This window comes from Urtica dioica, chromosome 9, assembly GCF_054948205.1.
Source record: "Urtica dioica subsp. dioica isolate 48M chromosome 9, U.dioica_male_clone48M_v1_H2, whole genome shotgun sequence".
Taxonomy (NCBI): Eukaryota; Viridiplantae; Streptophyta; class Magnoliopsida; order Rosales; family Urticaceae; genus Urtica; species Urtica dioica.
In genome coordinates this window covers 16768317-16790139 of record NC_142764.1, presented here as the reverse complement: position 1 = coordinate 16790139, position 21823 = coordinate 16768317, and the positions used below count along the sequence as shown (strand labels likewise).

The 21823-nt window shown below is 33.9% G+C and overlaps 1 protein-coding gene across 1 annotated transcript; it reads right to left on the bottom strand.

Annotated features, from left to right (window-relative positions):
- Positions 1 to 110: 110 nt before the first annotated feature.
- On the bottom strand, positions 111 to 5384 carry LOC149385355 (tropinone reductase-like 3). The gene is made up of 6 exons (XM_089625854.1): positions 5209 to 5384; positions 5009 to 5125; positions 2411 to 2557; positions 993 to 1118; positions 623 to 724; positions 111 to 535 (listed from the first exon to the last, which is right to left on the bottom strand). Exons 1-6 carry the CDS (start codon positions 5335 to 5337, stop codon positions 386 to 388), a joined length of 771 nt encoding a protein of 256 aa, XP_089481980.1. The 5' UTR covers positions 5338 to 5384; the 3' UTR covers positions 111 to 385.
- Between the last annotated feature and the right edge of the window lie 16439 nt (positions 5385 to 21823).

Below are 21823 nucleotides of genomic sequence, written 5' to 3'. Positions count from 1 at the left end.
GCAAGAGTACGGAACAATACAAGTCTACATTAACTTAAAGAAGGAAAAAAAATGTTAAGTACATATCACAAATATTGTATATTCCAAATCGAGACCATGCGAACAATAGAAGGTCTCAGGATTTTGCATGCCTAGTATATAAAATCAATAACACGTCATTTGTATCACAAAGATATTTAGGAAAAGTGCACAACACTACATATGAAGTGCTACATTAAAAATGAAAGTAAAAAAAAAAGCCAAATAACAACACAAATAGTAAAGACAATAACAATAATGATTATAACTACATGCACAAAATTAATTACTGACTGGGTCCCTTATTTAACGACATAAAAAATCTTAAAATAACTTGATACGAAAGAAAAATGGATAGCTGAATTGATCAGAGTCTGGTAGGAAAGCCTCCACCTACAACCAGAGCCTCTCCGGTGATGTAAGAAGCATCGTTTGAGGCTAAAAACGCTGTTGCAGCTGCAATCTCCTCTATTCTTCCGAATCTCTTAAGTAGAATATTATTCTTTAGGAAATTTATCTGCCATTCAATTTATAGATGAAGTCATATTATGCAGCTAAATAAGTCATAAATTGATGATTTTCTAATGTATACATTTATACTTACCAATGTATCATTATCAAAAAGGATCTTGGAAAATTTGGTCGGCACAACACCGGCTACTACACAATTTACCCTAATGTCCGGTGCTAGCTCATCCGCGATGGCCTATACATAAATGTATACAGGAATATAATAAACTTTATATATCAAATTTAACATGTTGGTTTTAATGCAATTTGGTGGTTAAATTTTACAAAGGCTCTATTGCTGATGGACGTACTTTCATTGAAGTTTTGAAAATATTGAAATGTCAATGAAATTATTGTTTTGACAAAAAATACCAGCCTAAACAATATTTAATCCTTGGCCAAGCTATGTAAAAATGCTGATATTTTGACTATTCAAGCTAAACAAATAGGTAATTAGTACTTACCTTAGTAAGGCCAAGGAGAGTTGTTTTGATGACTCCATACATTGATAGAGAAGGCGGTGCATGATACGCAGCGATCGACGACATGAAGATGATCGAAGATCCCTTCTTCATGTATGGTGATATCTCCTATATTATACACGAGAACGTAGGATAATCAGAAAATTAGGAAAATAGCCAATTTAAACGTTTGACATTGCTAAATAGTCTACATTTAGTAAATGTTAGGTAAACAGTAACTTTCAGACGTAAATTTTATGCAAATAACCAATGTTTGGTATATGAAAGTGGCTATTTGCATAAAATTTACGTTTGAAAGTGGTTATTTACAAAGGATTTATCAGACTTTGACTATTAAACAATATCAAACGTTAAAGTTTGTTATTTTTTTAATGGACCATATATTATTAATTAGTTAGACCCTAATAAGATTGTCACCATAACGATTGGCACGCTTCATTTGATTATCATTAACTACGACTAGTAACATCCCATAATATATAAATCTACAGATTTTTTTTGTTTCTACACGTGATTGAATAAACGATCGAAAAATAAACATTTTCAAACATGATGTGTGTAAAGTTTGTCTTTATTGCTTTATAATTCTGATAAAAAAATTAAATTTCTTTATTTCATATTAGAAAAAGAGAATAAATGAATTAATACTATCACTTAATACAATTCAAAGTTAATTTAAACCAATTATACTATAAAATGCATTGTTCAGTGTTATAGAAAAATATCCATTCGAAATTAATCTTACAGACATTTTAAAATTCCAAGTATAGCAGTAATATTTGGCTAGTTTATATTCGATAAACTAAGTAGATATAAGTTGTTAGGCAATTTAGGCTATATCTTCTAATTATAACGTATAATCATAACGCTTCTAAATAAATTATTACAATTATCTTTATAAACTAAGACTATTATAGAACCAACGACATCTATATGTTATAAAAAGAAAGGGTAATTAGGTCAGTAACGGGCTATCTACATTTCTACAACACCCCATAAACCACCATTTTAAAATTATAATCCATTTTTATAAGATCAACACCGGTCAGAGGATGAAGTCTTCACATATGTTAATTTTTTTTTTTTTGTATGATTCTATTTATTATTTATGATTATAGAGAAATGAGAGAGGTTATAAGTAAAATTTTAGTATTTTTATGTATAAAAATAATTAAATAAAAATTATCTATTAATTTAAAAATTTTAAATATTGACTATTCTGCTACATAACTAGTTTGAAATAATAACCACCTTTTTATGTGATCAGTCAACTGTGTGTATACTTCTCTTAAAATATTTTTCATTTACTTAGTATAGCCTCTCCTTTGGTCTTCGACGTGGGTACAGTTCATAGTAGATAGTGAATGAAATAAGCCATCCATAACAGAATATAATATTACCTTGACAAGAAGAATAGAAGCTTTCACGTTAACTTCCCACATCTTGTCCATCACAGACTCTTGGATTCGCAAAATGGTATCGGTAACCGAATTTTTTATTGGATTTGCAGCAGCATTTGAAACAAATACGTCTATCTTCGAATATTTCTGCAGCAATACATGATCTACTTATATAAAATATTTAATTTTGTTTTCCTTCCTATATAACAATAGCTGAATTACCAAATTATTTCTGGCTATATTACATCTATAAGCTCTCTCTCTCTCTCTCTCTCTCTCTCTCTCTCTCTCTCTCCATATATATATATATATATATATATATATATATATATATATATATATATATATATATATATATATATATATAACCAAGGTTCAAAATGCCGTTTTTGTTACCGTTTCGAGTCTCCTGATTTACGGAAAATCGTCATACCGATGGAAAACCGAACGGAAAAATTATGGAAAAGGACAAGCGAAATGCCGTTTTCAAATACCGTTTTCGATGGAAAACCGATGTGCCGACGGAAAATCGAACGGAAAAAATGTGGTAAAATATATTTAAAATATATACATGTAATATATATATGGTATGTAATACATATATAATGTAATACAAATATATATATATATATATATATATATATTTCAATTTTTAAACATATATAAAGAAAATACATTATATATATAATCTTTTTTTAATAGAAAATTATATATATAATATTTTATAAATGTGTGCTATTAATGCGGCAACAAGTAGTGTTGACAAGCCAATGACCTTGATAGCCAATATCTAAGCTTTCGTTTTCATTTCTTGTATTTTTTTTATTCAATTCTTTCCTGATTTCTTTTATGCATAAATATTAATAAATCCGTAGTGAGAGAAAGCTTTCTTATATCTATTATCTACTATATATAATAACCAAGGAAAAAAAATGTTGTTTTCGTTACCGTTTTGAGCCTCATGATTTACGGAAAATCGTCATGCCGATGGAAAATCGAACAGAAAAAATGTGGAAAAGGGCAAATGAAATACCGTTTTCAAATGCCGTTTTCGACGGAAAATCGACGTGCCGACGGAAAACCGAACGGAAATAATGTGGCGAAACAAAAGAATACATATATATATATTTGTAAATATAGTCCAAAATTAAAGCACTTCAAATCATACATATCTAACAATTTCAACTCAAACTCTAACGATCTCATTTCAATTCAATATGTCAACAAAATTCTATTTCAACATGTCAATAAATTCCAACAATTTCATATCAACATTTCAATTAATTTCATACAATCACAACTCCAACATTTCTATATCAATATTTCAATTCATTTCACACAAAAACAGAAACTAACTTGAAAAACAGAAAACACAAAAAAAAAATGTCGCCGGAAAAAATGGTGTTTCGCCGGAAAATATGGGGTGGCTCGCCGAAAGTTTCAATGGTTCGCCGGAAGTGTCAGAAAAATTTGAAAACAATATATATCGTAGATCACAATATTTCAAACAACTTTAATGAAGGACATTATATTGAAAAAAAATCAATTTGTACACCAAATTCACATTTTACATAAATTGGGTTTTAAAATATATATGTATATATATATATATATATATATATATATATATATATGTTCTGAAAGTCCTGATTTTCGTTTTTTTGGCTGTTTTCTTCGATTCTCTGTAAATTTCGTGGATAATATGACGAGTTTGGTCTTTATGCACAACAAAAATGACCGATCATTTCATGTCGAAATGACGTGTCGTTTCCAGTGAATTTCGAACGACAAAAAGAGGAAAAACGACATTCATGCTTTCTCCGGCCGTTGGACGTCCGAAAACGGCTTTGCCAGCGAATGTCGGAGAATTTCGCCGGCATTTAAAACCATGATAATAACTTACAAGTTCAACTAATAGAAGAATATTATTTTTTGCTGAGAAAAAACAGTTTATCATACATAACATGACTTATTATTGGTAGGGATAATACAAAGAGGGATAAGATTATATAAAGATTCTTTATACCATTATCTTAACTACATAAAAAAAAAAATGACACAGGAAAAACGACAAACGAGAAAAACGACAAAAAACGAAAAACGACAAAAATCGACGAAAAACGACGACGAAACGAAAAAAAAAAGTCTTCGTCAGCCGGACACCTTCCGGCAGTGACTTTTTCGCCGGAAATCGGCCAAAATCGTCGACTTTTTAAACCATGATTTTAAGAACCAACAAAAAAAACGTTAGTTACTTACTTAAAATTTATAAAACGTTGACTAATAAAAAAAATTATAATTTTAGCTGGCTAATTTGTTAATTATTTGTATATTAAAATAGGAAAATCACTTCAGTGATTTATTATTCATTGAAAAAAGTGCCAAGACCTGCAAGGTAATATTAAAAAAAAAAAAAAAAAAACCATATCGTCTTAGAACTCTATACTTTTTCACAGGAGTGATGTTTCTTGTTTAGTGAACACCAACTATTCTTGAGAGTGGTGATCGGAATTCAATCAGAACTCTCACATGAAAGCTTTTCTTAATGATTGTTACTCATTTAGTGGATTGACAAATATAGGGACTCAGAACTCTCACCTGCAGAGTCATGTCTATAAGATTTTTCCTGTGCTGTCCATTTGAAACGTGGCAAACAACTCCCAGTGCTTCAATGCCCATCCCTCTAAGCTTTTCCACGGCTTCAGTTACATTTTCCTGGTACATATATATATACCCAGGTTTCAGATATCAAATACCAAGGGAATCAGGGAATACAAAAGAAAGAAAAAGAGAAACACCTGCTTACGGGAAGAAATGACCACAGAAGCGCCTTCAAGTCCAAGGCGTTGGGCGATACTGAAACCAATTCCCATTGTCGAAGCTGTTACTATCGCCACTTTCCCTTCGAACCTCTTCATCGTATTCATCTTAGCTTTCTGCTTATTTTTTGTTTTTTAACGGGCTATATATATATATATATATATATATATATATATATATATATATATATATATATAAGTTGGATATTAACGAATGGGTATAGCTTTCAGTACGGCCGAAGGCTTTGGACAAAACAAAAGCTTAGTAACTACAGTGGTCCCTACTATTCTCAACATGCTCATAGTATTTAGTTAAGGATAAGCTAAAAAATATATTATTCCAAAAGTATACCTTTTTTTTTATACGAAATGTGGACGGCACCACGGAAAGATTTTATTAAACATCCCTCACTTAAGAGGCGGATAGTCGTTTAGGACCATACAAAACGAACAAGGCGGGACAAGCCCCACCCATTGAGCGTCCGAAACAAAATTAAGAGAAAACCGAGCTAAATTGTGAGCCGAAACTATGCCGAAATTTCGGTATATATTCAAATCAAGTAGTCTAATATATCGAATTTTCCCGATCATCGATATTTTCCCATATCAAACTTCAAAAATACTGTCTACTCTCAGTCTTGTTCTCATATATCTTCCAATTTTTTTTCTAATGATAATTGATTTTCCAACACTCAGCGTTATGTCAATTCCAAGTAGAGAATGGATTACTGAGAATGACCGAATGTGTCTTCAATATAAGTCTGGAGTGAATGAGTTTATCCGCGCGACATGTTTCCAACTGAATAGTGATGGCGAAGTCAAGTGTCATTGTCGTAGTTGCAACAATGCAATTACCCAATAGATGGAAGTTGTTCGGGTGCATCTTTTATCCAGGGATCTACTCTGTACTACACTCAGTGTTATCATCATGACGAGCCACGATATGCCATCGTTGCTGTAGAAGAAGTAGGATTTGAGAACTAGCGAGATGTTGGAAGATTACATTATGCCATTCACGATATCATGAATCACGACTATTATGATGATTTCGTCGATCCAATTATGAATGAAATGCGCGAAGGAGATCAGATTGAGGATCTCTTCGCCGAGTTGGAAGCAGAATTGTACCCCGTTTGAAAGGATTTTTCGTCTTTTTCTTTCTTGGTTTCATTGGTGCACATAAAAGTCACATACCACTAGACGGACAAGTTGAGCACTAAACGGTTGTAGCTTTTGAGGAAGTCGCATCTTGCTGGAAACAGAGTTCCAGTGAAGCACTACGAGGGGAAGGCGAAGTTGAAGCAGTTCGGCATAGGATACGAGATTATCGATATGGCACGAGAAGGAACGAGTGATTGAGTAAGGCATTCTAAGACATCATGCCAATGGGAAGGCGTGGAAGAATCTAGACAAGAAGTATCCGGCTTTGTTTCGGAGCCGAGGAACGCTCGACTTGGACTTGTTGTCGATGGTTTCAACCATTTCGGGGAAGTGAGTTTGGCGTATAGCATGTGGTTGGTGGTGTTGACCGCTTACAATTTGCCACCATGGTTTTGCATGAAGTTTGAGTATTTGATGTTAACAATCTTAATTCCGGGCCCGAATTTGCCTGGAAAAGACATTGATGTGTTCTTGCAGCCACTCATTGAGGAACTGAAAGAGTTGTGGGAAACAGGCATTCGATTGCGAGATGGGACCGAGAACAATGAAGTCTTTTGATTGTGGGCCCCCTCTTTTGGATGATCAATGAATTTTTGGCACGTGAAAATTTATAAAGATGGTCTGGACAAGGGTATCTTGCGTGCGCGACGTGCACCAAAGGCACGCCCGAGTTGCCTATTAGAAGCAATAGTCATGTATTACGACTATCGTCAATACTTTCCAGATTCTCACCATATGAGAAAGTGCAATGGCCACTACAAAATGCGTGTTGAGAAAAATAGGCCTCTGAAAAGATTGATCGCGAGTCAGATAATCGAACAGCTGAACAGTTTTCCTGATACGACATCGGGCAAAACTCTCGGGGGTCAAAATGAAAGCGAGGTAAGAGCGAACTAAAATAGACCAAGAAAAGTATTAATAACAAGTTTTCGTACTAGCCAAAGCTGACGTTGAAGCACAACTTTGACATTATGCACGTAGAGAAGAATGTGTGTGAAAACTTGCTTGGGACGCTGCTCAGCATTGACGGGAAGGATAGCGACCCGAGACAGCGAGGTGGAATTTGGAAAACTTGAAATCAAGTTTACTTTACGATTGGATAAGCATGGGAATATGTGGTTTAAACCGCAAGCTTCATACATTCTAACACCAAGGCAGAGGAAGGAGTTTACTGAGTTTCTCAAGCCCGTGGAGTTTTTCGGTGGACTTGCTAAAAATTTGAAGAAAAATATCAATGCTGATGGGAAGGTGACGGAGTTGAAGACTCATGACCTTTACGTGATCTTGCTAAGATTGTTGGCTGTGGGTATCGGTCATTATGTCCTGAAGAAAATTCAAGTAACCATTGCATAGTTGAGTAACTTTTTTAAGCTCATATGTTACATAACCTTATGAGTGTATGATCTCGAGAAAGCGCAAAATGCAATCGTTGAAATCTTGTGTAAATTGGAAATCATATTTCCGCATTCATTTTTCATAATCATGGTTCATGTGACGATGCATCTACCAGAGGAAGCTCTTGAAGGTGATCTGGTGCATATGCGATTGATGTATCCATTTAAGAGATACCTGGGAACGTTAAAGCATTTCGTTAGAAATAGAGCTAAACCAGATAGCTCTATCGCCGAGGCTTACATTGTGGAAGAAGCTTTGGAGTTTATCGCAAGGTATTTGAAGATGTCTCGAATGAAATCGTTCAGTCCTGCGAGCTCTTTATTTTTCATTCAAAGAAGTGTGTGCCCTATGGAATGATGAATCCAACCCGGTTGGACGACAAATCAAGAGAGATGGCAGAGTGGTAAATCTTGACTAATTGTACCGAAATTGATCCCAGCATGATGTGAATTTTACTTAATCATTAATTTTTCATAATGATTCTCAATGATGATTAATGTTATAAAAAAGGTGAGCATTGGGATCTCATCGTATCCTAAGGTCGGCCCAATGTTGAGGAGGCGCATAGGAAAGAATTCAGAATCTGGTTTTTCTGTCTGTGAGGATCCCACCAAAGTGCCTCTATTACTAATAGGCCATGAACTAGATCTTGCGAAATGGGTATGTATCATAATTAACGGTCAACTAGATCAGCATGACACTTATAATTATATATTCTTCTTAATTTCTTATATACGATATGAAAGCCGGGGGATCTGATGTATCTGAAGAGCTTTACACTCTTTCAGTCAAACTATTTCAGAACGTTTACATGTATCCGAGCTGTGTGATCAACGGGATGAAGTTTATCACTTTTCGTCGTGATGAGATGTGTATTACTCAAAATAGCGGTTTGTCCGTACTTGTAGATGACTACACTTTCTACGGAAAGATGTATGATGTCGTGCTGAATTATCGACATGATTGTCAAGTCGTATTATTGTGATGTCATTAGTGTGGTTACAAGCACGACGCATGGAGATGAGTAAGAGCAGATAACATATGTGGAACGACGAGTGCTTATGTGGCAAAAGAATGGTTCGCATAAGAACCATTTATACTCACGGCTCAAGCGAAACAAGTCTTCTACTTGAATGACCCTAGAAATGTTGATGATGGGGAATGATATCGTTGAAGATTATAATCATCGATTTGTGTGAGATTTGCCTGACATCGGCGTCTTGTCTCTGGTTGTAGTTCCATTGTCAGTACTGCGAATTGACTTTAATTTTCTATCTCATCATTACAAAAATTGTAAAGAAACTCTTGTGAATGACGATAGTGAAGATAATCCAACTGATTTATAGATGACGAAGAACACGAGAAAGCTGTGTCTCGTTTTGTTAGAGATAATGTTGATGATATTGAGATAGAAGAGGCTAACTTTATATGTGATGATGGCAACTGAGTAATGTTTTAGTTTTTATTTATTTTTAACTAAGTTATATTAATAGTGTAACTAGGAACATTTTTTAAATTTTTTTCCAAATGCAGTATGTCCACGAGTTAAGGCGGTGGACATGGTGATCCGCGGGAGACACCTCTATTTACATTACTGAGTGTTACGACGGGTGCTAATTCTCAGAGGACGAGAAAGGGAAAAAAAGGTGGTCAAGCTCTTTGATTCGGTACTATGGCCATTTTTTCCACCCGAGAAGAGGGCGCATGGTGAGAAGGTCAAGAAGAGTAAAAAGGTTGGCACGTTTGCCGACAGTTTGAGGGCCTGGTACGACTTCACATTTCTCCTCACATTCCATTGTGGAATGACGTTATGCCGCAATAACAAGCAGCGATTTCATATGACATTAACACATAGTTCGACTTTGTGTACATGGAAATGAAAAATGGGGAGCTTCGACTAGTTGATTGTCATTTTTTCAGTGATCAAGCAAAATATCTTTTTCTCAAGGATATTCTTCTCAAGTTTCATATTGGAAACATTCTATCTCAGCTTCATGTTGTTGTCAATAACAATGACATACTTATCATGCAACAAAAAGTAGTTCTTGATAATATCTGCCTCAGTAACATAACCTTCGTCATCACTGCTTTAGTCATCAAGAAGGTGTGCAACCAACTTCTGATTTGGGCTAGAAACAACTTTCTCATTTTTTTCACATCTGTAACAACATTGAAAGCGCGATAATTGTAAGTCTCATCATCTTGTTTGCTGCTGTAAGAGTCATCATCGCTCTCACTCATGACTACATATCAATTATCCTGACCATTGTCACCAAATTTGTTTCTTCTATGGAAGTTGTTGCGTCTTCTATTTTGCACATTTTGTGTAGATCGATGCCTTCTTCATAGATTTACCAAAGTCCTCGACTAGATAAGCAATTTGCTCTAGCATGTTCATCTTCAGATTCTACAACAATTTCTTTTTTGAGGCCCATAATTCTGATTCTCTTCTCTGCATCCTTTTCATCCATGTGCATCTCAAAAATTCTGAAGGACCCCATAAGCTCATCAAGCTTCATGTAATTCACACCGTGAAATTTTTGTTTAACAGTCACCTTCATAGCAAACTGATTTGGAAGAGATCTCGGCATTTCTCTGACAAGATTTTCATCTTTTACGGGCTCTCCCAAGGCAAATGACTCATTAGAAATATCATATAGTTTAGCATTAAACTTAGAAATAGTATCATCATCCTTCATTTTCAGAGTATCAAATCTAGTTGTCAACATCTAAATGCGAGAAGAGTTGACCTTATATGTACCCTCATGATCAACTTGGAGATATCTCATACTTCCTTTGCAATCTCACGGTTAAAGATTAGCTTGAACATGTTCTCACCAATTGCACAAAATATGACATTCATAACTTTCGAGTTTCCCATGGCATCCATGTGTTGATATTCCAACCATTTATCCGCAATCAACGTGGTTGTCTTCCTTTATCATTAGTAACTGTGGGAGCAATCCATACTTTTTCAACAACCCTCCAAGCTCTCTCATCTATCGCCTTGGGAAAAGCCTTTATTTTGGCCTTCTAGTAGCCATAGTTTGGTTTTTCCAAAATTGGAGGTCGAACAATGCTCTATCCTTCTTTCATGTTCATCTCAAAACATGGTAGTAGAGAAAATAGATCACACTCTGTGTATTAAGTGAGCTGCTCTAATACCAATTGAAATAATTATTAAACGTGTATTGAGAAGGTTATTCAATTATTGGTTAACAACTAGCTAAAAAACTATATGTTGGTGTAAGAACAATTAAGCAAGTAATCAAACAAACATAAAATAAAAAGGACACAGAGTTGGTAACCTTGTTCGATGATAAAACACCTACTCACGGGAATGATAAGTCCGGTGGTGTAAAGCAGTTCAATACAATAATCAGAGGTACAATAAATTTGGTTTGCAGACTCCCTCTCAAATAGTTGTATCCTCCAATCTCCGATGAATTGCAGTATAAACTCCCCTTAGATCTGAGACTCTCTCTCACTTCCACGCGCGACTCTTCTTCCAAAGATAACACAACCTTCTTCCAAAGATCTTTAAAGCGTGCCAACGCAAGCACAGACACTCACAAACCATATACAAATAAAGCACAACATTAGCAATATATCTTGAAGCAGTAGTCGATGTAGATCTCCAAGGTAGAGAGACTTGTTCGAGAATAAGGTCAGCGTGTATTGACCTAAAAGTGCCAATTGATCTAATGAAATTCTAGTCAAGTTTTATTAGAGTCAATGATAGAATCTCCGTGAATTAAATCGACCAGGAAACCAAGTTCCATCGTATCCCCGAATATATCTGAACTAGAAACAAAATATTCTTTTGTTCAATTTGCGCATAACATACCACATGACTTGTGCAACCCAAATCTTGAACAAATAGTTGCGCATCGTCTTGAACCACGTAGAACACACAGTTTTGCCAAACTAAGATGATATACCCCAGAAGGAACCAACAAAATCGACAACCAAAATAGAATCTAGTTTAAAAAACTGGAGCGGATATCAGTTTTTAATTTTGAAAATATCAAATATCGGATATTTAACTGATTATTTTTATTGTATGACTCATTTTTACTCTGATTTTGATCATTGTTATCATTTAAGAACTGGGTATGGATTCAAAACTAGTTTCAAAGTGATTATGGATTTTAAGAATTGGATTACTCTTTAAACCGAAATCAAAATAGGATTAGAATTTTAAAAAATCGAATAATCGAGTTTTTAAAATTCAGTATTAAAATTGGATATTGAATCTAAGAAATTGGATAAATCGAATATTTGGATATTCGAATTATGATTTTGGACTAAATTAGACTATTATTAGACCAAATTTTTAAAAACCGAAAAATCGAATTTAAATATAAAAATAGCCAAAATCGAATCGAACAATTATGGTTCATTATAAGGAAGGCAAGAAGTCATAATACGGAAGCACATAATCAACTAATTTGAAAAAGGTGAAGTGATTTACTCTTTGTAGTAAATCAAGCATTAATTAAATAGTTGTAGCTCTTTTCGTTGATGAAACTAATGAAGATTACAAATGACTTAAATGTCATAATATATCATTTCTTCTAATTCAAATAACGTGTTAATTCGTGACATTGACACTTGACCTAATGTATAGTATGTGTTATCAGTATATAAAAATTATATACATTTTATCGGTGCTGTGAAATCCAAAAAAAAAAAAAAAATTCATCATTAAAGATTTAATTTTGGTGATGTGATTTTTTTTCTTTTTAGTTAGATCTTTACGTGCTAGTATGCATTATTTATTCAGTATGGTATAATCCATTATAATATTAAGATATTGTTACCAAAATATAGTAAAAACGTCTTAATATATATGTATACACGTTGAAGAGTTTTGTAGGGAATGTATAAATTATACATACATATATAAGTATATCTACATATATATATATATATATATATATATATATATATATATATATATATAGTACTCTCAGAATGTTTTGAAAAAAGAAATAAATATATGATATTCTTTTGAGTTAAGACAAAAGCTCTTTATATGTGTTGACTCAAATACACATAAAGAAAGAGATCTGTAATCAAATCTCAATAAAAATAGTGGTAATGTGAATTATACAAATTTATAGTAATATGACGTTAGTGTATACGGATTTATATATAAGTATATGTGTGTTCGGATATATTCATTATGTATATATACGTAGCAACGTTTACTTTTAAAAGAATTAAAGTGGGGAATTAATGGCATTAATTTTTAGCTTTTGTAAAAGGTTAATAATTATTAATTTGGAAATGCTGCTCTCATTGGACGTGCATAATATCATTTTCTCTCAGTTCCATACCTCTCCCAAACTCCATTTTCCTTGTTCTCTGTGCAAAACAAAAGAAGCTTAGACCATAGCCTCTTTAAAAAAAAAATACCTATCAAACGTTGGGATCTATAAAACATTATGAAGCTTTTCTTTCAACTCTTTTGCAGGTTTTGAACCGAGTAGAGCATTTAAGTGGTTCACGATCAAAGATCGTAATTTTCAACTTCAGGTGAGAACAATCTCACTACAGCACATATTAGTTTTAAATAAAATTAAGATGGGTTTTGTAATTCATGACGTGGTTGTTTGATAGTATTATGTGGTTTTGTTTATAGTTATAAGCCACGTGATACATGATATGATATGCTTAAGTACGATGATATGATTTATGAGTTGTTGTATATTATGCGATTACATGTCTACGTTTATGAATTTTAGCTTATGATATGATACATGATGATGATGGAGTAATAATGACATCTTTTTAAATTTATATGACATTATGTATGTTGATGTTTGCGCATGTCTTTATGCTAAGTAAATTTATGTATGATGTATGAGATGCTAGTTAACATTTTCTGTTGACCTATGTTATGTTTCATATGCATTGGTAAGCTATGTCATGTTATTTTTTTTAAGTTATAATCATGTCACGTCTGATGTTATGTATGATGGTTATCTATATTACATGTCATATTTGCATGTCACCTAAATAATAAAGTGAAAAGATAAATAAGAGAGTTGTACCGCCTCGAGTAATACCGAGCCGACTTACGGGCCCAAATGGAAAATTTCTCATATGTTATAAGTTCATAAGATGGAGTAAAGTATGGGACCTTGCAACCTCATATCTTTGTTTCCAAAGTGTACACTGAAATTGGTACGACTACTCTAGGGGAGCCCCGAATAAAATATGATATGATTTATGTTAAGAAAGACCATTTCACTATTAGAATGAAAATATTAATAACCGGTTCATGCATTGCATCACTCATCTTGTTTTTTGAGTTTTATATTGTTCTCGCTGAGCGATAGCTCATTTCCGCGAAAATTTTACGTATATGTTGTAGGTAAACAACTTACTGCTAAGTGATGAGTATGGACCAGCGGCATCGATAGCAAAAGGGTCGGGTTATGGTTGCAACTACGTAAGAAAGACTTCCGCTAAGCATAAGATAAATTAGATTTAATATAATTTCTAAAATAAAGTTTTAATATAGATTAAGTAGTATGTTATAGTTTTGTATCATTTTATCCCTAGCTTGATTAACAAATTTATTATAATTTATTTTCTATTAAGTTGATATTAAAATACCAGTTTTCAAGTAAAGGTCAAAATATTTTCAAGTCAAAGATTTACCATGATCAAAGCTTAAAGTTTAGTTTTTATTCATTTATTTGTTATACTTTTGACCAAGTTATTTTGATAAGGACTAGTGTGATTTTATTGCTTTATGGTATTTGAGAATATATGTATTAAAATATATATATATATATATATATATATATATATATATGATCCGCGAATTTCCAGATTACGATTTTGTAAGAGTATTATATGATAGAAAAAAAAATCTCATATTTTTTTTATACATAATTTTGATAAGTAAAAGAAATAAGTAAAGTAAGACGGTCCGAAAAGTTGGGTCGTCACAGGTGCACACTGCACATAGCCGGAGCCAACTAAGGATGTCACATACTCCTCTAATTTTTTCTAAATTATAATTTGCATCCCATGTCTTAATCGAGTTTTGCATTTTTAGTCCAGAAATCTCATGATTTTTCATCTATATCTCATAAATAATGTTTTTCACACAACCTCTTCCCCTGACTGCAAATTCTAGCTCCCCCACTATGTACATAATCAATATCATTAATCTATCCACTAACCTTTAGTACAAATTAATTATAGAATAAAATTATATTTTTACCCTTGTAATACGCCTCGCCGAGAGGTCAGTCGGAGACTTCGTCTCATGGTTTGAGGCTCATCGCCTCGCCGAGAGGTCCATCGAAACTTTGTCGTGGCTCGGGCCTGTCACCTTTCCAAGAGGTTTGTCGGGGACTGCGCCCCATCACATGGATTGTCCGCCAAGAACTCGTCGTGGCGCGGGGCCTCGCGATGGCTCGCTGGCCAAGAACTTCGCTTTGGCTCGCCGAGGAGTCCAATGTGTCTCGAGGCTTTGCAATGCCTTGCCGGCCAATAGCTTGCCGTGGTGCAGGGCTTCGCGGTGGCACACCGACCAAGGGTTTTGTTGTAGCACCTTCGGAAATGATTAACGATTTGACATATCATGTAGTTCTCCTTACTTCGCGTGCTGAAGTAGAATTTCTTAGATTATTGAAGAAGCTTTCCTCTTGGAGAAGAAAGAGTTGCCGGGAGAGCCCGTGGTTGTTCTCGGGATCTCCTCCTTTTAGTGCCAAAATTTTAAGTTATTTTTTGGATTTAACATTTGTAAACATGTAGTCTAATTGGAATAGTCATGTGCCTAGTCTTAGATTGACCAAAACACTATTCGAGATTCTAAAAGGCTCAAAGAAGTTTAGGACAAGGCTCAAAGCATCTGACGACTTCGTAGTAATCTTTAAATCGTGTTTTGGGAGGAGAAATCATTCTTCAAGATTCTAAAAAGGCTCGAGAAAGGTTAGGACAAGGTCCAATACGTCCAAGAGCTTCAAAGGATCCTTGAATCGTGTAGTGGGTCGATTGAATTTTCCTCTTACTAACTGAAGAGCATGAGAATAGATTTCTCATGCTCTCAGACACTTTTGCAGAAAGAAATGTAATCTGACTTTGTTAGCCTTGGTTTATAAGAGAAAGTGTTTTTGAAAGAGTATATGAAATCCCAAAATATGGTTAGATATTTATAATTGGATAATTTAGCAAAATAGCCAAATCAAACCTTTAGAATTGCTAAATAGCCAAGGTTTTATAAATACTAAGTAAATAGCTAGATATCATTTAAGACACTCGTAAATTTACCAAAACGCCTAGACTTTCCCGCCCATAACACACGGTTTACTTAAAAGAAAAACAAAAAAAAAACAAAATAGGTAACGTGATTCCAGGAATCGAGGAAGTAATAATTGCATTTAATACCGTTCATCTCCCCTCCGATATTTACTCTGCCATTAAGAAAAAAAAATCGCTCCCAAAAATATTTTCATAAACAAGCTCCTCTCTCCGACGAACTGTAATTATTTTGGCGACAACCGACGAACTGCAAGTATTTTTCAGACCAGCTCCTCCCTCCGGCTGTAACAGGTATGCATGTGTTATTTTTTTGCGATTGGAACTCTTATTTACTAATGTTCAACCTCGATTTACAAATTAAAATTTTTCAATTTTTTTTTGTAATCGATTTTGAAATTAGATGTTATTGAACATTCCTCTCCATATGTGTAATGAATCTGTGGATTATTGGTCTTTAATCCTAAAATTTACACAAAACCCTATACATCACAATGAAATTTGGGGGTTCTGACTATTGTGATTTAAATACAAAATCCGGTGTCATTCAGTGATTATTATGTTTATTGTAAATCCTTTTGAATGTTTAAATGTTGTTGGAACGGGTTTGATGTATAAATCTTGATGCGCAGTAATATGAAATCATGTATCAGTGTGTTGGTTTTTCCGATATACCATTGTGAATGCGTTTAGAAAACTGGGTGTTTGGATGTTAGAAGAAAAAATTTAGCAAAATAGCCAAATCAAACCTTTAGAATTGCTAAATAGCCAAGGTTTTGCAAATACTAAATAAATAGCCAGATATCATTTAAGACACTCCTAAATTTACCAAAACTCCCAGACTTTCCCACCCATAACACACGGTTTACTTAAAAAATAAAAATAAAAAAAACAACAACAACAACAAAATAGGTAACGTGATTCCGGGAATCGAGAAAGTAATAACTGCATTTAATACCGTTCATCTCCCCTCCGATATTTACTCTGCCATTAAGAAAAAAAATCGCTCCCAAAAATATTTTCATAAACAAGCTCCTCTCTCCGATGAACTGTAATTATTTTGGTGACAACCGACGAACTGCAACTATTTTTCAGACCAGCTCCTTCCTCCGGCTGTAACAGGTATGCATGTGTTATTTTTTTGCGATTGGAACTCTTTTTTACTAATGTTCAACCTTGATTTACATATTAAAATTTTTCAATTTTTTTTTTTGTAATCGATTTTGAAATTAGATGTTATTGAACATTCCTCTCCATATGTGTAATGAATCCGTGGATTATTGGTCTTTAATCCTAAAATTTACACAAAACTCTATACATCACAATGAAATTTGGGGGTTCCGACTATTGTGATTTAAATACAAAATCCAGTGTCATTCAGTGATTATTATGTTTATTGTAAATTCTTTTGAATGTTTAAATGTTGTTGGAACGGGTTTGATGTATAAATCTTGATGCGCAGTAATATGAAATCATGTATTAGTGTGTTGGTTTTCCCGATATACCATTGTGAATGCGTTTAGAAAACTTGGTGTTTGGATGTTAGAAGAAAAAATTGGAGTCGACATATTTTGCAGTAAATCTGAGTAAATATCAGACAGTCTAAGATTTTTTTTACCTTTTTTTATTTACACATATTTACTGTTGGGAATATTGCCCACTTGAAGATAATGATTACTAAATTCGATAATAAGATTACTTTATTAGCATTATATGATTAGTGGGTTGAGTTCTAAACAATTAAAATCAATAACGAACTATCTTTCATAGCCTCCGTATCTAAAGTGCTGGGCACCTAAGTTCGGGCGGTGTGCTAAAACATGGTCGATTACTGATATACGCCTGGAAAACTATATCTAAAGTCATATATGTGGAACACATAGGTGAAGGTTGATCACTATGTGGGAGCATTCTACACTTGTGGTAAGTGTACGACTTGGACATGTCTTGGTTGTAGATGTGTCGTTTAAGGACCGTTACGACACACTAACCGAGGCCACTATGATGGTCACAGTGAGACTTGATCTAAATCCTGAAGTGATCATGGACACTGGGTTATGTTACTGAGCTCTTTGACTCATTCGCTAAAAGGCTATTCATGCTAATCACAGCTTATGTCTTGGGAGTTTTCTCAGAGCATAATTCGAGTGGGAAATGATTTACAGATACGGAATCCAGCCTTCCTGAAAGAAGGTTAATGTTCTCTCACCTAAGGGTTGATTCCATAACCGATAGATTGCTAGCACTTTCGAAGTAAGTAACGTTCGAAAGAATCTTTCGCTTGGGAAGCAACAATGCTTAGGGCTGATATGTATCAAGAGAAGTATAACGGAAAAATTGACTTCTCTTGACACAGGTTGAACCTGGAGGATCTTGATCACGAACTGACTATATCAGTGGACACTCGTCATGATGAGTAAATATAATTCTAGTATAAAGGAGAGTTCAGTCTTGGCTTACAAGGTGGAGTATTTGACCAAGATTAGACGAATCGATGGACAAAAGAGAAAGGACTATTTCGTCTTTTTCATCGGATTTGTTAAGCTCCTATTACTAGGTCCATAGTCCCCGATTCGGCTCTGATAAAGGCGGATAAGAACTTTCGTATAATAATGTTTATCATTATTAATCTCACTTGCTGTAATTGTGATTGACAGCATTAATTCTGGAAAACGGGTATCCGCAGAATTAAATAAATATTTATGGTAGAATTGTTTATTTATTGTTTGATCAAGTAAATAAACAATTATTAATTATTTGTTTATTGTTGGACCAAGTAAATAAATGATTAATTGGGTTTTAAGCAATCGGGCCTTGCACACATGGAAAATTCGAATTTGGTTATTTGGCACTAGGGTTTGCGCAAATCTCCTTAGCCGTGTGCCATCAAATTCAAATATACATAATTGGTATTTACCAATATTTTCTCTTTAGTTGTTTAAATAAAAGAGAGAGAAAAATATAAGATATTGTCCTATATTTTCTCCTTATTTAAAGGAAAGTATTTAGGAGAATAATATATTCTCCTTTATTATCTCACTAAATAAATTATTCTCTATTTAAATAAAAGAATAATATATCATAGATATTGATCTGATGGATGAGAGAAAATGTAGGATTCACTTGTTGAGATCCAAGGGCCTAGATTAAATCCTCTAGTGTGAACACAATAAAAGGAAATAAAATATTCTGGAAGATTCCATGAATATCTCCTTTTTACTACTATAAATAGGGGTTCATGAGAAGGCAAAAATAAGCAATTATTTTAAGGAATTTTTTAGAGAAATTTCGTGCATCACTAGCCTCCCTTGGCCGTGCATCTGCCTCTCCCTCCCCTCGGAAATTCGTTTCCATTCTTAGTAAAAATAAGAGAGAGATCTCGAAACACCTAGTTTCATGATCTAGTGAGATAAAGACTGTGCCCACTCATCTTTCTTATTCGTCTCGGAGATTACGTTTCGGAAGACTAAGGTATCATCCTCGAGTCCTTCATCAAGACGACGCAAGGAGTACGCGATTGGATTGGAGCGTTCTGTAGCTGAACCGAAAATCAATGTAAGTACTCGTTTACTCTTATATCGGTTGCTTGACTTATATGCTCTCGTGAATTAAATTAATTAAACATAACTAGATCTTGTTAATTATAACCATAATTTAATTAGCTTATGATCAGCGTAATTAATTATTTTTCCGCATTAATATGGTTATATGGTGGAATAATCTCAAAAGAGGCGCATCGGAGCGATCGTTCGTGTCCGATGCGCGCTCGATCCACCGACATTTACATCTGAGTGTGTCAATCTTTCAAAGTTGCCGAAATACATTATTGTTGGCAATGTTGGTGATTTGAGTACAATGTCTAAAACTTGATGTATAATGTCTATAGCATGTTGTGAAGCTATTGAAAGTAGTTTGAATGTGTGGTAGTTTATGACTAATACCACTTTTAATGACTTTAAATTGGTGTCTTTCGATATTACAAGGATGTAGGTTTGATAATATCTGTAGTTAATGTGTGTTAATATTAAGTACTACTATGTTTGGTTATCTAAAAGTGTTTATTAACACATATTTACAGCGTACGTTGTCCAACCCTTAACTTATTTACATATATATATATATATATATATATATATATATATATATATATATAAGTATGTATTAATAAATATGCACTTGTTTCAGGGCGTAACCACCTAACTCACGATGGTAAGAACAAAAACTCCGGCTGTCAAACAGGTTGAAGAAACACCCAAAAATAATACCGAAGACGTTATCGTGCGCGACAGTGATGAGGAGGACATGAACCAGGTATTAATAGTAGCTGAAAACTTCAACAATCTATATATTAACATCGATTAACGTTATGAATTCACAGGTTGAAGTAAACATTGTCAAGAATACCGACCCTAATGCACAGATTGAACAAGAAATGACACACGTCAGTACTGAAAAAGAAATTACACAAGTAAAGTCGGCACATGCAGAAGTATTAACATATATTAACATTGGTATAACTACATTCATTTGTATTTACATATGCAAGCAGGTTGAAGACGCCACTGTTGTACAAAACAAAGTGGCAACAAGCATCGTGGCACAATCTAATGCACAGCTAGAACAAGAAGTATTGGAAGAGGCAATCAAGTCATATCAATTGACATTGACAAAATTGGTATGGAAATAGGTTCCTCTTCAATAACATAAACCAATTGTTTATCTATTAGATATGAACCACCTACAAGTATTATAGTCTATACTTATCTATAACTTTATAGATGAAAATGAGAACAAAGAAGAATAAAAATAACAATCAAAGTGAGGAAGGACAATCTTCAATTCAGCCAGTTGAGTCCATAGACGTAAACATCCAAAGAGAGGGAACGGTAATGTTTGTAAATAAGAAAACGTCAATAAAAAATAATTCTTCTCTTTTGTACTAGTAATTCTAATATTTATATGAAACCATTTTATGGCAATCGTTAACCAGGACATTATGGAGCATGACATATCACCTCTGTTGGGACCAGACAAATTAGTGAATTACAGCCCAGTATGTTACACAAATTTATATTTACAATTTAAGGCTTTTTGTAAATAAATGATTAAAAATATTTCCAGGACTCGTTGAAGAGATTACAAGATGATTGGCGTTATATGCTGGATAACGTGGACATCGTTGCTGCGACACAGGTCCCCCAGGTTGGTGACGAAAAAGCTCCAACCGAAAAGGAAGAAACAAGGGTGAAAAAGCGTCTCAAGAAGAACGGCGAACCTGTTGCAGTTAAGCTTGCCATCAATGAGAGACCAAAACGCGTTATAAAGAAACCAGCAATGTTTCATTCACCATATGTCACGAAGAAGAAAGTAACAAAGCATGTTGATGAGAATCCAAGCAGCCAGTCTAGTTTCTCCCTCAACATCGACGATGTCTAAACCTTTTATCTTGCTTTTTAATTCACCATCAGGATTTCAAAGTTTATTCTATTACTCAATGATGTGTATTTTGAGATTTATGTTTGCTAACTCTTTTGGTACTTTGGATTCTTCGTTAATCCAAAGAAACATATATATGAGTAAACTTTGTCATTACTAAGACATATATATTTTGATGTTATGGGTTAAACTGAAACATGACTTATGTAAATCTGGGTAAATAACCTATCGACGCGAATGTAAATGAACACTCAACCAACATTATTTACATAAGTTTACTAATCCCCACAGAACTCAACTTAAAATTTACAAGAGATAT

What these genes read in the sequence shown, in the direction of transcription:
- LOC149385355 (XM_089625854.1), bottom strand. Translation starts at nt 5,337, where the DNA reads ATGAATACGATGAAGAGGTTCGAAGGGAAAGTGGCGATAGTAACAGCT. An exon ending in TCATTTCTTCCCGTAAGCAG is followed by an intron (nt 5,126 to 5,208) that starts GTGTTTCTCTTT and finishes TATATGTACCAG; the next exon opens with GAAAATGTAACTGAAGCCGT. An exon ending in CTCTCCTTGGCCTTACTAAG is followed by an intron (nt 725 to 992) that starts GTAAGTACTAAT and finishes ATTTATGTATAG; the next exon opens with GCCATCGCGGATGAGCTAGC.